Below are 15,653 nucleotides of genomic sequence, written 5' to 3' on the forward strand. Positions count from 1 at the left end.
CTGCTATGTCACAGTTTTTGAGTATTCGATTTTATTTTAGGGGTGCTTTTGAAAAGTGGATTTGGGGCTTTTTATTCCTTCAGTGTATAGTTCAGCTGCAGTCCAATGTTAATGTGAGGCCTGGTGAGGTTGAGAAGACAAAAAACAGAAGTTAAATCCATACCTAAAGAAATAAAAACTCACTTTAGTTAAATTTGGTGTAAAGTAATCATGTGACTCTTTGAAACAAATACAGACTGATTTTTGATAAGCTGTGCACAAGTTCTCAGCCTTTATCTGCTGAAAGACTTGACAATATTTAGCTGATGATATGGTGAAATAATAGGTGGATGTTTTTACTGTTGTAGCACCATCCTGCTTCTCTTCAGTCTGTCCGCGTTAACCTTTTATGTCTCTTGCCTCACACAAAGTTAGAAAACTGATGGGGCAAAAGCTGGCTTTGTGTGTGTGGTTGCTAAAACTGAGACCTTTTCTCATGTAAAACGACAGCTTAACTTTGAATTTCAAAGCAATCAAATGTTAAACTCTAAACCTTTCCTAAGCTGTAGTTTGAATTTTCATTAAATTTAGGCTTATCTTTACACTGTAGACTTTTGACATCATGTTATTTTAGGTGCCTTTGAGTTATTTAGGATGCTTCTTGTTTTCTTAGGCTTAAAATACAGCTTCCAGCTTTTACTACTGTTGGTTTGTTTTGTCAACTTTGATAGGAAAAGTGAATCTTAATAGAATATAATATGTCACAGTATGGTAAATTCCTACTAAGTGCACTGTGCTGTGGACTCCAGAAGGCTGAAATACCGTATGCCAGCTTGTACGTGGAACCTGTTTAGTAGCACCTTCTATCAAATGTGAAGACATGGGCCCCGATGGGGTGCACCCATGAGTGCTGAGGGAGCTGGCAGATGGTCTTGCTGAGGCACTCTCCATCATCTTTGAAAGGTCATGGAGGACAGGAGAGGTGCCTGATGGACTGGAGGAAAGCAAATATCACTCCAATCTTAAAAATGGCAAGAAGAAGGACCTGGGAAACTAGAGGCCTGTCAGCCTCACCTCCATCCCCAGGAAGATGATGGAACAGTTCATCCTGGAGGTCATCACCAGGCATGCAAGGAGAAGGTGGTTATCAGGAGTAGTCAGCATGGATTCACCGAGGGAAAATCATGCATGACCAAACTGATAGCCTTCTATGATGGTGTGACTGACTGGGCTGACGAAGGGAGAGCAGTGGATGTTGTCTATCTTGACTTCAGTAAGGCATTCGACCCTGTCTCCCATAGCATCCTCATAGGCAAGCTAAGGAAGTGTGGGTTGGATGAGTGGACAGTGAGTTGAACAGAGAACTTGGCTGAACAGTGGAACTCAGAGGGTTGTGATCAACAGAGCAGAGTCTGGATGGAGGCCTGTCACTAGTGGTGTTCCCCAGGGGTTTGTGCTGAGTCCAGTCCTGTTCAACATAGTCATCAATGACCTGCATGATGGGATAGAGTGTGACCTCTGCAAGTTTGCTGATGATACGAAGCTGGGAGGAGTTCAGCAGAGAGCTATGAAGATGGTCAGGGGACTGGAGCATCTCCTTTATGAGGAAAGGCTGAGAGACCTGGGTTTGTTCAGTCTGGAGAAGAGAAGACTCAGGGATCATCTTATCAGTACTTAAAAAAATCTACAGGCAGGGCATCAGGACGATGAGACTAGGCTCTTTTCAGTGGTGCCCAATGACAGGACAAGGGACAGTGGGCATAAGTTGGAACAGAGGAAGTTCCACTTAAATATGAGGAAAAATTTCTTTGAGGGTGACAGAGCAGTGGAACACGCTGCCCAGAGAGGTTGTGGAGTCTCCTTCCCTGGAGACTTTAAAAACCCTCTCGGATGCATTTGTGTGCCTCCTGCTTTAGGTGTGCCTGCTCAAGCAGGGGGTTTGGACAAGATGATCTCCAGAGGTCCCTGCCAACTCCTACCATTCTGTGATTAAAATCTGGGTTCAGGTTTACTAGTTTCATCCCATGGATGGCATCAGTCACATGCCAGTTCCAAGCTACAAGACTGTAATTGTATTGTTCAAAAACAACAACAGAAAAAGAGCAAGAGAAAGAAAAATAGAGGCTTTACTCCCATTTAAGTAAGAAAACTCAGGTTTTTTCCAGTTATGTTGGGGATCTGAAGTAGAAAGGAAATCGAATAACAGGTCTCATAATTGTCTGTCTTTAACCTAAGGCATTAGTGGAAGACTATAATTATTTTTCTTGTTTTGAAAAGGGAAGAAAATATATTAACTTTGACTTCTAATGTTTTTGAGCTAAATTCTATCATGATTGACAGCTATAGGTTTATTTTCGTATAAATCTCTATGCTAAACAGGGTTTCAACTTGTCCCAAAATAGTTGTTTCTATCATGATTCACTGCAGCTCCCATTTATAAAACAAAATGCTACACCTCCCCCCGCTTTTTCCTTTAATTTCAGAAATTGAACAGAATACTTGTGTGAATTTTGGAAAGGGAGGATTATAATTACTTGCCAGGAGCCTTTCTTCTTTTGGATCAACATCTGATTCAGAAATTATTGTTGTTATTAAAATGGAAAGTTCTACCCAAAGGTGATTCCCTGGATAATTAGAATTGACTGATTGAATTTATCAAGGCAATTTAGCCAGTTTAGAAGCGTTTATCATGAAGTCTTTTATTAATTCTAACTGTAGTATTGCTGATATAACAAAGCTTTTCAGGTTTTATTTTGGCATTTCACAGATTTGAAAGGCTCACCAAAAGCGTAAGTACTTTGTCATATCTCAGAATAGAAGCTGCTAGATCTTGTGCTGAAAATGTTGCCTTTTATGTCTGGAAAACATGAAGAGGAAAAAGCTCCATTAAAAGAAACCTTCTAATCCCCCAATGAATAGTTTATTTCAAACACTGTTGAGAAATGTTCTACAGTTCTGCATTATGCAGGCTACTTCAGTTAGTTTTAAGACTATTAAACTCACCAGTGATCTAAAGGCAGTATTTCATGTTTAATTTCCTAACGTTACTTTCTGTAAGCCACATTCAGCCTTAACACCAAGGGATTGTTCTTACTTTAAATATAATGCTTGGGGATGGGGGATTAGTTACCATAATACCAGTGCCAGTGAGATTTTATGGTAGTGCTTAAAGCTGAAATCCACTTTGAAGGTTGACTGAGTGCTATGCACAGTAGTCAGACAAGGCTGGCTATTTTATGACTGCATGTTAAATTTAACAACTTCAAACAACTGTCTTGTTTGACAAGTTGGGCTTGTCTGACAGTCGGACTCTGAACTGCCCTGCAGGGAATTTTTGCCTTTAAAGCATGTAATGTGACGCTGCAAATAGCCTCGGGTGGATCCAGCTTTTGTTTTTAGCAACTAATACTTCCTGAACGGAGCTATAAAAATTGTACTGAGCTTTGCCCTTCTAGTTGTGCCTGTTTGCCTGAACCCTTAGCAGAAATGGAAGTTAATGTTAAATCTAAAAGCAACACATATATAAATACATAAAGTGTGTCGATTTGAAACCTTGGTTAAATGTGCCTGTATTCCACAGGCACAGGCCTAAAGACTTTCAGTGGGAGGATTTCAATGCCAGTTTTGTGTAAAATGTTTTTATTTAACTTAGAGTAAGCTGTAAGGATTCAATACTACCTGGGTTGTTATGAATTTAAAAGATGTTGTTACTGGTGCAAAAAATCCACGTTGATCTTCTTGCAGAGGCAAACCAGTTATTGGGGAAAAAAGAAGACTGGATTAGAATATTTATTTGTCATTAATTTAATCAGTTGTCATAAAGAGTAGAGAAAGCTATTGTAATTTCTAGATAATTTAGTACATCAAAGACAAGAGCCTGTCCCAAATTAGTGTAGATTTTTGTTATAGTTTTCACTTCATTCTCTAAGAATGTCATGTCTGTCAGAAGGGCATTAGGCTAGGCCTCCTCTCTGCTATTGGCTTTGTTTCGTGTTGTTAAATGCTAAAGTTGGTGTTAGCATTCAGAACTTGTTTCCCAGTTCTGCCAAGTCCAAGGATGGCCTTGCTATAGTTATATATATATATAGTAACTGTAAAAACATTAGAATTAATGGGAAACTTGCTAATTGTTTGACAGTGTTTAGCTGTAGACAAGTGGACTGATTTTATTTAGCAACTTTTTTTTCTTTCTAGAATTGTACTAACTGTTGGTAAAAAACCAAGAACCACCCAAAAAACAAACCAACCAACCAAAACCCAAACCCCTTTTTCTGGAGGGTTTGTGGTTTTTGTGTGTTGTATTTTTTTGTGTGTGTGTGTCTGTGGTGTGGTTTCTTGTTGTGTTTTTTTTTCCTTTTAAGGTACCTGTTAGAAACACTATACTGCTCAGGCCTGGCAGTCTTTCTTTTTAAAGTGTTAAGAGCTATGACAACTATTACTGTGCTGAGAGGATCTTATGAAAATGGAGGCCTAAAGGGTGGTGTGTTGTTTTGCTGGGTGGATTGTGGGTTTTTCTTTGTGTGTGGTTTTTTTTGAAACCAAACCAGAAGTATTTAAGGAAGGGAAGAAACAAGGAAGTATTTTCACTTTCAGGTGCTCTGAGCTACATCTGATTTAATAGGCTTAAAATACCTTTTTTCATTGCTGCAGGTGAGTGATTGTTGCTATAGCAGTTTCACAGGCCTTCATTACAGTATGTCGAGCTCAGAAGCCTAGGCTTAGGCTCTGCAGACTTGTGACTATCAACTAAAGGACTTTTAACTTTTTTCTTTAGATTCACACATATCCTTACAATGAGACCCTTAAGGGAGCCTTGTTCAAACTCTGGTTGTTTCAGGTTATCACTATGAAAAGAAATAGCTAACTTAAGTTGGATTTTAGCTTCTTGGAGTTTCAAGCCATGGAGAAATTATCTTCCAGAAAGTCTTAAGTCATGCAGTTTCTATATATGAATTAGTATTCAAATAAGATGGAGAAATTTGTCTTGCATAAATGTTAGGGAAGTTTCAGATAAATAAACGAAATGCTTAGGCTTGTGACATAGAAAGCTGCAAGGTTTCAAAAATTAACATTTTCTTATCTTCTAGTGATTGGAAAGTTGTGACTAGTGAAAGGTGTTTTATTATCACGTACAGCTTCTTTCTGCTCTTACTGCTGTTGTACAAATCAGAAGTTTCCTCCTGTATTTCTTGCTGATCTCACAGGGCATGTCTGTAGAGTGGTGTGTGTGGTGGAGCTGGGAAAGGATACCAATCTAAAATTTGTTTATCACAGTTTGTCCTTGCTGTGTGTTACCAAAACATCCATTGCTCTGTAGGCTATGCTTTAAAAGCATGGTGCATCTTCAACCAGCACCACAGAAAATGGTTTGGAGCTGTTGTGTGACATATAGCCTCCAGCTACCTGTCTGCAGAATGACAATAAAAGGGTAATTGTGAAAGTGGGGAATAAGAGAATATATTCCATAGGTTTCACTGCTTTTACTGGTAACAAGGCTTCTGAGTACTTAAGGTGTTTTATTATGGTCTGGCTAAGTTACACTGCTTTCGTAGGAGGACTGCAGATATAATGGAGTAGCTAACAATTTACGGTGAATCAGTTGGAGCTGGGGTTGCATTTCAGTGATTTGTTGCTCTCAGTAGCAACACAGATTTGAGGTATTGCCATACCTGTGGGATGCAACCTTCTGCCATGTGGTAACACAACTATTTGTCAGATTGCAACTTGTACTGGTTTGGAAAGTTGATTTGGCATTGAAGAACACAAATGTATTCTTGTTAAAATTAGGTCAATTTGTGTTCTGCTGTTAATGTGGTTTACCACCTCAGTTATGAGAAGAGTGAGGATAGTTGAAAAGGTGAGTGGGAAGAGAACTCAACAGAAACAAATTCTAAAATCCACTGAATTTAAACATTAGATTAAATGGCAGCAACTGACATAAAAAAAAATCAGTTCAAGGTAAAGATACTGGGTAAGATAATTGTAGTGTACATGGTGCACAGGAAGCAGATGATACCCATTACTACTGTCTGTTTTTATTGTAAAAATAGAATTTTAAACCAATGTAAAAACTGTCATTTTTCTCCTAAACCATCATGCTTCTGGTTTGGGAAAATATAAGATGCATTTGAAACATGTCTTCAGAAACATATGTTTTTAGCTATGTTTTGGGAATGGACATTTTTGTGTGCTTTGCCATGGGTAACATTTCCCATTGTCAGTTTCCTTTCTTAAAAATGCCTCAGTAAAATTTAGATTTCCTGCAGCTTTCAACAGGTGACTGGTGTATGGTGTCTGGGCTGACTGCTGCTAATAAAGGAGTGAAACCTGGGCCAGATTTTAAGTTTGAAAGCTGTTTTTAACTTCTGTTTCTAACATCTTTGAAATAACTTGCATGTCTGAACTTGTAGCAAAACTGCTAAATATTGGGTCATTCTCCCTGGAATGATGTGCTCTTAGTTTGTAAACCTTCATTTTTGTTCATTTCTGGGAAGGTGGTGTATTTCTATTAGGTGGTTTATAATGGAGGTTTATTTCTTAGTGTTTCTTATGTTGCGAAGTGATGTTGTTTACTTTTTTGCCTTGATGGTTCCCCCCCTGCCCCCCAATTGGTGTTGAGTTAATGCTGTTGCCTCATGGAAATCTCTAGATTTGACTCAGAATGAGTCAACTATCGTATAAGCTATTTTCTACTGGCACATGCCAGTAGTATTACCTGGCATTTTGATAGCAAAGTTGATTATTTGAATAACCTGGAATAATACACAATTAATTGGCTGGTAGAGGATTGAGGTAGAAGGGAGTTGGGTTAAATAGTGTGCTGCAGGTAATGATCAAACAGTACTGCAGTTCTTGGTTTTTACCAAAATTGGGAGGGGTTTTAGTGGTGAAGTGAATTGAGCAGTATGTGCGCTACAGTAAGCAAAAATATTTTTGGCCTTATAACATCTGTGGCCTGCTCTTGTCATCTGCATAATTGCTTTTCCTTGCATATTTTGTCTGCCAATGTTCTCTCTTACTGCTAGTCTGCACTGATAGCCTTGTGAAGGCATTGTAGTTTAAGGATAAGGAGTTTTAATTTAATCTTAAACTTGAAGCTGATTTAGGCTATATCATTAAATAGGAGCAAGCAGACATTTAATCTAATTTTGTCTTTTGTCCTCCCATTCCCCTTCTCTCATCCATAACCTTTTGTTAAAGCAATTTTAAGTCAGACAATGATGTTATTTGCACAGCTTCCTTCATGGTACATGACCAAGAAAAGCTGAGTTTTCTTTAAAAAGTTTACTGTCAACAACTAGTGATGAGCCTCAGCTGTGTCAACAAACAATTTTAATTTTGGAATATGAATAGAATCAAGTTCAATCAGTCAGTAATTCACATTATTTCAAGGTGAACTTGCTTGTGCCAAGAAAAAACAAAGCAGTTTGTTCAACAGGAGAAAGAGTTAAATAGGTTAAGTTTTTGGATATGCATGGGCGTTATCGTTAGAGGCATGGACAAGTGCATATGGCAAAGTTTCTGTTGGTTACTTCACTATGGATACTATTGCTCTGTAGCCTGAGCAATATTGTAATTGCTAAAATCATATCCCGATTTTCCTCGTCTTTATGATCCTGTGAAATAGCTTGCATGTGGCTAAAATAACTTGCTGCGAATTACAAGAAAGTTAAAACTTTAAATATGCAAACATTTTAAAAAAGCCATAATGTCTGAAGACAGCATCTTCTGTTACTCCCAGCTCATTCTTTTAGGGTATTAGCAAATCTTCTTGCCCATCTTTTGGTTTGGTTTTCAAGGTGTTTAAACTCTGAACCTGAGAAACAAGTATTCTGTGCTCACCTGGTTGAGAGAATCTGTCAACCTCTGTAGCTTAAACCAGTACCTTGGAAACCTTGAATTTATTCTTCACCTCAACAGCTTCCTTCATTTTATATGTTTCAGTTTCACCTTAAGGACAATAAATAGGTGTGTGTTTAAGATAACTGGTTTTTCAGTGCATATTAAACATGAGGACAAGTCTACATTACACTTACAGGACGTAATACTTCTTTGACAAATTTTTAAAAGAAAAAGAAAAAGAAAGGGAGTGATGACTGAAAGAAAACCATTGAAAGTGAAATAAAAGAGATGAGAAGAAACATTATGAAGGAGGGAGAGATTAGGAACGAAGTGGAAGAAGGGGAAATAAGACAATTAGGAAGAATGAACAAGAAAATGCAGTGAAGGCAGTGGAAGCAAATAATCTGACAAGGTATGTATCTAGCTGAGGGTTTTATCTGGCACCTGTTGTCACAGTATCTGAACACATTTCATATATAAACAATAGTGATAGTGAAGTAAATTGTCTGGGTGTTTCTGACGCTTCTTGCTTGAGTTAGAGGAGGCTTTGGGGGTATGGGGAATGGTGAAGTCTAGAATGAGAAGACGATTTCCATGCTTTTAACTCCTGTACTTGCTGTGGCAAGATGCTCTGAGAAGAGTTTGCAGCACTTGAGATTATGGATTCCCATTTTTTTACTTTAGTCTGTTCAGTTTTTTTTTTTCCCCCCGGGAGGCTCGTTTGTAGATAGGTATTTTGCACTGACAGGACTCTGTGTGTTAGTCTTTCTCAGTGACTCTTTCTTTTTACATTGACATTGCTCCAGAATACTGTGTGTGTTAGAGTTATTCAAAGATTGCTCCTTGATCTTAAACACTGCAGGGGAATAATCGGTTACTTGGGAACATCTATGGTAATACAAAGGCAACAGGCAAAGCGGAAGAGATAACGAAAAAGGAAAAGAGAAGGATGAACAAAAAAGTGTAAAACTTTCACAAAATTTTATAAATTACGGAATAAATTTCAAAATAATTTTAAATGTAATATACTTTAGGCAAATATTTTGAAGTTATTTTGAAAATTATTTTCAACATAGAATGTGGGACTGCATGGATGTGTATTAATGGACATGAATGTGCCTTGTGGAGGCATGTGTTAGCTATGGTCTGGCAGCTTGCTTTTGAAAATTAAGCAGCTTGACTTCTAAAGTGAGACTATCTCAACTGGCGTATTTGACGGAATTTTCCTATGGTGGTTTGTGGTGGTCTAGTGTCTGTCCTCCCTGCTGACACAGTACCTAGAACTGAAGAACTGCTGGTCATGAACAGAGTCTGTCTGCTCTACTAAGAACAAGTAGGAAGCCTAAATTTAAATTCCTATCTGTTCTACAGATAAATAATATACAACCCTCACGTGAAAGTATCTTCCTTTCCCCCATCTGTAAAACACTTGCTTTGAGCTTTCAAAAGGGAAACAGTGAGAGTGACAGAAGAATGTACTAGAGGTTGTTCAGTTTCATTAGACATTCAAGTGGCAGCAACCAGTCTCAGGCTTCTTAGGTTGCGTTGATAATGACATTTCATTTTCAATAAAAAGACAGTGAACTAATATACTGTAGCGAAGCTGGCTTTTACAGTGCTTTCATGAAAATTGAACTAGTTTCTGTGATAATCCCAGGTGTGACACTCCCACACTGCAGTGATCCAGTTCCAAAGTGGGTAGAGTGGAATTTTCTGTAAAAGTAAGGAAAAAGTAAGTTGAACACTCCTTAACATCTTTCCCCAGCACCCCAGGGGTGGACCTTTTTCCTATGCAAGTTTATATTGCAAGGTGGCTCCTTCAGAGCATATTTTTAATGCCCCTTGAATTTCTTCTATGTTAGATTATCCTGTTGTACTTTTCTCATAATGGCCTGGGATAAATGTCAAACCCAGGTGTTTTTTGGAAATCAAAGCTTGGATGTGATTTCAGGTTTAGGGCTACTGAACTCAGAGATTACTTGTCTGACTGTCCTGGTTTTGCCAGAGTATGACCCTGAAAATGATAACATTGTAACAATGTGGTATAGGAGAAGCCCCGTTACTACAGCAGATAGATTAGTAGAAGCTAGAAGAATTTGTTTTTTCCTAGTGTTACCTTAGCCCTAAGTTACCAGAATCAAATCAGCCGAATGCTTCTGGCATACAGTCCACCTGTTGCTTTTGCAAGTCTTGTCTGTTTGGCAACCCTACAGGTTCTAGTGTCTGTCCTCCCTGCTGGCACAGTACCTGTCCCTGAGGAACTGCTGGTCATGAACAGAGTCTGTGTGCTCTACTGACAGCACATAGGAAGCCTAAATTTAAATTCCTATCTGTTTTATAGATATCTAGTATACAAGTCACAGGCTCTGCATTGTCTCTTGGAATACTTCATCCGGCTCTAATCTGCTGCCAGCTGCCATATTGATCAATGAATGAAGCAAAAAGCAAATTATTTTGTGATTAGGATTGTCATTGGAGTTCTTAATTAATTTTATAAGCCATAAAATTGTGTTGTGTACTAATGTCTATGCTATCAAGACTAGAATATACTAGTAATTTTGTAAAGCTGGTATGTATTACTCTGAAGAGTAAGTAAAGACTGTTGGCAGGGGACAAGCTAAAATGCTTTGACTGGCATTAGTACCAGGAAATAGAAACACATGAACTAATGAATAGAGCAAGAATGTCACATCAACACAACATGGCTGAGAATTTCAAAGGGCACAGGGGGTTCTGGGTTTTTTTTATGTTAGTTCTAAAAATCTGTGTATTTCCTCCTTTCTCCCAGTTGAAATGCATTAAAGAAAAGCTTTCCATTCAAGTTAGTACTACAGAGCTGTTGATGGATGACTCTGAGTGCAATATTGCCTAATGTTCTCTTCTCTCTCTCTTTTTTTTTTTTCTTTTTTTACAGAAAGATCCAGATTACCTGAAGCTGTGGTTGGATAGTTTTGTTTCTAGCTATGAACAGTTTCTGGATGTGGACTTTGAGAAGCTGCCAACTAGGTATGTAGAATTACAGACCTGTTCATCTTTGATATCTGAACAGGCCTGGCTGAAAGCCTACTCTTGTTCAATGGCAATACTGCCTTTAAGCAAAAGAAAGTTTTTTAGTTGTTGAATGGTACTCCCATTCTTTTGAAGGTCAGGTTGGCTTGGGAATGATGAAACTACACAAATACTGGTATTTGCATTATATCAGCAGATGGCATGGGTATTCACATGTTCTTGCTTGTAGAAATTTAATCATTGTGCATTTTTTGAATAAGTATTTATTAAATGTATATGAAATAGTATTAGTTTAGTGCTTGACATCTGTATCAGCAGTGACTGAAGAGGAGAAAGATGAAAGAAAGGTAGAGTTTTTTAATTTTATTTCAAGGTTTGCTTTAAGATTAAGGATGAGATGAAATGCTTAATGAAAGACTTGGATATTTTAGCTGAAAACCTTTGAAAAATTAAAATATGCACAAATGATAGAATTAAGTGATTTCTTCGTTTGCATCTTTGAAGACTTCAGTTCAGCGCAAGGGTATTGCTAACTTCACTGATATTGCTGACTGCAAGGTCTCTGATATAATCGTGAGGCGGTATTGAAGTCTAATTCAGAGTTCCATATTTAATATTTTGAATTTGTCTGCTGAGTTCTAAGGATTGTGTTTTCAAAACTAACTTTGCAAATATGGAATAGAAACCTAGGTACTGGATGTTTCTCTTGCTTTTGAGATGCTTGTGTGAACTAAGAGTTTTAAGAAGAAACAAATGTTATACGATTCAGAAATCATGAGAACTGGTGCTGGTGGTATAGCTGATACCGCTACTGGTGTTTGAAAGCAAAGAATGGCTCCCCCTGCATGATGGCTGCAGTCCAAGCCCTGTTGAAATCAATGGAAATTCTTTAATGGGCTTTGGATCAGATCCTGTTTAGTGTAAGTGATAGCCTCTACTCTTACAAGGAAATGAAGAATGCTGCAACTGGATCTCTGGATAAAAACTGGGCTTCTTGGCACTTTGTATTAAAATTTTCCTCAAAATGCCTATATGAATGGAAAATATATACTGCAATTACCAATAAGCAAGACTTTCAAATTAATTCTGTGCTCTTTCAGATGATGTTTTCTTTGCAGTGTCAAAAATGAATCTTATTGTGTTTAGTTAGGGAAAAAAGTTTATCCTTTGACAAAGGTTATCTTTAACTTAATATTTAATATTGAAACCTGAGCAGTGGAAGAGAAGACTAGAAGACTGTCTTGGTACTTTAGGTTTTTGAAGTATTTTTTTGGTTTATGTGTGTTCATGGGTTTTGGTTGGGGTTTTTTTGGTAGTTTTTTTTTTTTTTTACAGTAACATAAAAGATAAAAAACAAACATGAAGCTTGGTTGCGCAGAACAGTGGTGGCATCTTCATTGTGCTAAATGATGGTTTTGTGAGCATAAAGATAGTGTATTTTTCTGAGGTCAGGACTAGTGATTTAGTCTGGAAGAATAGGCCTATGTGGATTTAGACTCATTTGTGTAACAGATACAGAGAAAACGTATCAAAACAACATAGGGATGAAGGCGGATAATTCCTGTGCTTTGATGGCTGGATTAAAAATAATACTGTTTGAGGGCAGATATTAGAAATAACAAAGATTTGCAGTTTCTGCCCACATTGGCATTTGTGAGATAATCAGGCATATGAAAAGTGACATCTTTCCGGGGTTTGTCAATTTATATTGCAGGCATTTACATTGTGGAACTGATTGATATTAATGAGCCCGGAAAAAAGAGGTAGGTCAGTGTGGAACACCAAATGCTGATTTCCAGTGACTCTTCTCGTGGGGCCATAGGATCCCGTGGACTCAACTTCTTTTACTGGAGTTGCTTAGTAAATAACTAGTTCTGTCTTTTGGTTTTGGAAATCATACATTATGCTAGCTAAAATGAGAAACAGTGGACTAATACCTTCTCCCCCCCCCCCCCCCCCCCCCCAATCTTGGTGTGCTTTATAGCTATATGCCTGAAAGACCTTGTGTACTGAAGGGCAAATGCCAGGAAATAATGAGAAACTGTGTAGGGAGAAAAAAAGCTTGTACAGATTGCTGGACAAAACTAACCTTTTTGGAAGAGAGGCATGAAGTGTTGTGTCAATGTAAAACGTATGTGGTGGTTTTTAGCATCCAAGAAAACACCTTCTAAGAAATGTAATGAAGCTATTAGTGGTTTTTTTTGTCCTGAAAGGACTCTTAATTGGCATGGCGCTTGCTGATTTAACTGGTAAGAGTATTTCTTCTGTAAATTTTAAAATAAATAATTTCCTGAAATGTGCTTTGAAAATCTGAAAGATGCTACATAGTGCAGAATTAGGAAATCTCTAAATATAGAGGATGAGTGTATCCAGTGATATGATTTGACTGTATAAGTAGAGCTTATACACTTATGCAGCATATAGGCTTATGCAGCTTCAGTTCTACCTCCATCTTTGTGCCTCTACCCTATATTTTTAAGTGAAATGGTTCACTAATGGTGTTTTTGATGATTTTACTGAAAAGGTGAGGTGATTTTCCTGAAAAGCTGAAAATAGCTTTGCTGATGGCTTTGAGCATTGAGCACAAAAGATTAGTGCCTGCCTATTTTTTCCCTAAAAACATTTATTTATCTCATAGGTATTTACTGTGCAAAGGATAAAACCTTTATCAGCTGGTGGGAGGGTTTTTTGCCCCTCATTGAAGGAGAGGAATTATAATTTGGTTTAATGCTTGTAGAAACAGCAAAGGCCTCCAGAATGTGGTCGTGATCTCTTTCTGCTTTTGGTTTGCATGACCTTGAGCAAAGGAGCTTCAAGGAAGCTCATGCTAAGTACCATAGAAACCATAGTTTGTTAACTTGTTGACTTCAAAACCACATAAAAATGATTCAGGAGTCATGATAGGAAAGCTGATTACATGGTTTAATGGTTGTTGAAAAGTAAAGCCTGGTTTTCTGCAGCACTTTGTTTGAAAGTGCTCACCACTGGTGGAGGAGAGGTTAAAAGTCCCAGAGTGTGAGTTTGAGCTAATAGGTGAGTACAATTTAGAGACTGATTAAACTTCCTTTCAGACACCTGAGGTGGCAGTTTATAGTGCTGTTTAGCCATGTTAATGTAATGCAGGGAAATTGTAAATAAAAAGAAGCCAAATGTGTCAAGGTCTTTCTCATGTTTTTGAGGTAGAGTACCAGCAGTCAAATAAGAATGTCAGTTAAGGTATGATTTTTGAGGGTTTTTTTTTGTGTCCTTTTGGAATACTTAGTTTACCCAGCTAGTCTTGTCAGGAAAAATTGACACTATGTGTCCACAAATTTAACTTTTAGATTTTTGTGGTGATATAGCAGTAATTTGCTCTGGGGTGGTTTGACTATTTAAAACTATTTATATTTATTTATATACTCTGTAGTATATTCAGTTTAATCATGATTAGTATTTCTTGTGCCATCTCGTACAAGGCAGTAAATTCTTATGGGTTGTGCAATAGCACAGGCAGGCAGCTACAGAGAAAACATTCTTTGGGGTGTGAGGAATGAAGGGTATGCTGTTTGCTCTCTTGTAAAGCATTTTATGATCTTACTGAAAAAGTCTTGTTGGCTATTTTAGGGAAATTACTTCTGGATATGTGATTTCAGCTGTCAAAAATTAAGGTCTTCCTAATACAGACATGGTGAATTACAGAATCATGATTCTATGGTGAATTTTCAGGTTATGAGGACCCATACATATAGTCCCAGATGGTATGGATCTGCTGACATCTTGAGGGGTGAAGGTGCTGTCACAGAAATTAAAATTATTTTCTTTGCAGTTGTGTTGGAAAAAAGCCCAGTTGTTCTCAGTTTTGTGGTTAGTTTCTCTATCAGTTTAGAACCTAGGCCCTATAAAATTAAATTTAAACTTTCTGAATCCTTTGAGATTCTGAATCCCAGGATCTGAAAAGCAAACTGCACAACTCTGAAGAGGCAAAGGAATGAACAGTATTTGGTCCTCTGTTTTATATAGGTATACTTTGGTAACTGTTTTTCTAGGACATGGGAGCTTCCTGTCACTTATACCTATCTAGTTGTTTTACTAAATTGGGTCTCTTCACACACACACACACGCACACACACACACACACACGCACACGCACACGCGCACACGCACACGCACACGCGCACACGCACACGCACACGCGCACACGCACACGCACACGCGCACGCGCACACGCACACGCACACACACACACGCACACACACACACACACACACACACACACACACACACACACACACACACCCCACACCCCCCCCCGTAGGCTTCCTTTTCAGCTGTAGAAGCTAAACAATGTATTGTTCTCCATTTCCCTCAAATAATCAGTATCGCAGTGTTTAGTGTCAGTCATTGCATTTCTCCACACTTTTTGATGCTTATGCAGATGTATGTATGCAAGTGTCATATTAGTGAGTTTTGGAGCTATCTTAGGTTTTTTGTTTGGTGTAATTATCCCCCTGGCTTTGGCCATGTTGAAGGCTATTATAAGCTGTAGGGCTCTTGCTTACGTCTTCCTTTTCCTGTGTGGAGTTCATAGAGAATGTGTAAGGCTAAACAGCTGATGCCAAAGGCAAACTCTTCAGCATGTACAACAGTGGATAAACAGTCTTCATGCCAGAGAATGTTGTAACACATCTGTATATTTCTGTAGTGTTGCTGAAATGGGTTTCTGTATGGGTGTTCCTGGAGCACTGGCTTAGCCATTGGTTTTATTTGTGATTTTTTCTTTTGGTTCTCACTGGTGTATTTCTAAAAATGTTTCAGTTTAACAAAAACAATAGGCAAGAGTAACT

At 38.1% G+C, this 15,653-nt stretch overlaps 1 protein-coding gene across 9 annotated transcripts in view; it reads left to right on the forward strand.

The window, feature by feature from the left end:
* Positions 1-15,653, forward strand: part of NBEAL1 (neurobeachin like 1) — a 90,626-nt gene that overhangs the window by 11,400 nt on the left and 63,573 nt on the right. For all 9 annotated transcript variants that reach the window (XR_012660672.1, XM_075093681.1, XM_075093680.1 and 6 more), the window contains one exon: positions 10,736-10,827. Coding sequence is in view for 8 of the 9 variants with exons in the window: in XM_075093681.1 (XP_074949782.1) it covers positions 10,736-10,827 (92 nt within the window). In the remaining variant the exon portion in view is untranslated. The remainder of the gene's footprint in view (positions 1-10,735; positions 10,828-15,653) is intronic.

Source organism: Phalacrocorax aristotelis, chromosome 5, assembly GCF_949628215.1.
Source record: "Phalacrocorax aristotelis chromosome 5, bGulAri2.1, whole genome shotgun sequence".
Classification (NCBI taxonomy): domain Eukaryota; kingdom Metazoa; phylum Chordata; class Aves; order Suliformes; family Phalacrocoracidae; genus Phalacrocorax; species Phalacrocorax aristotelis.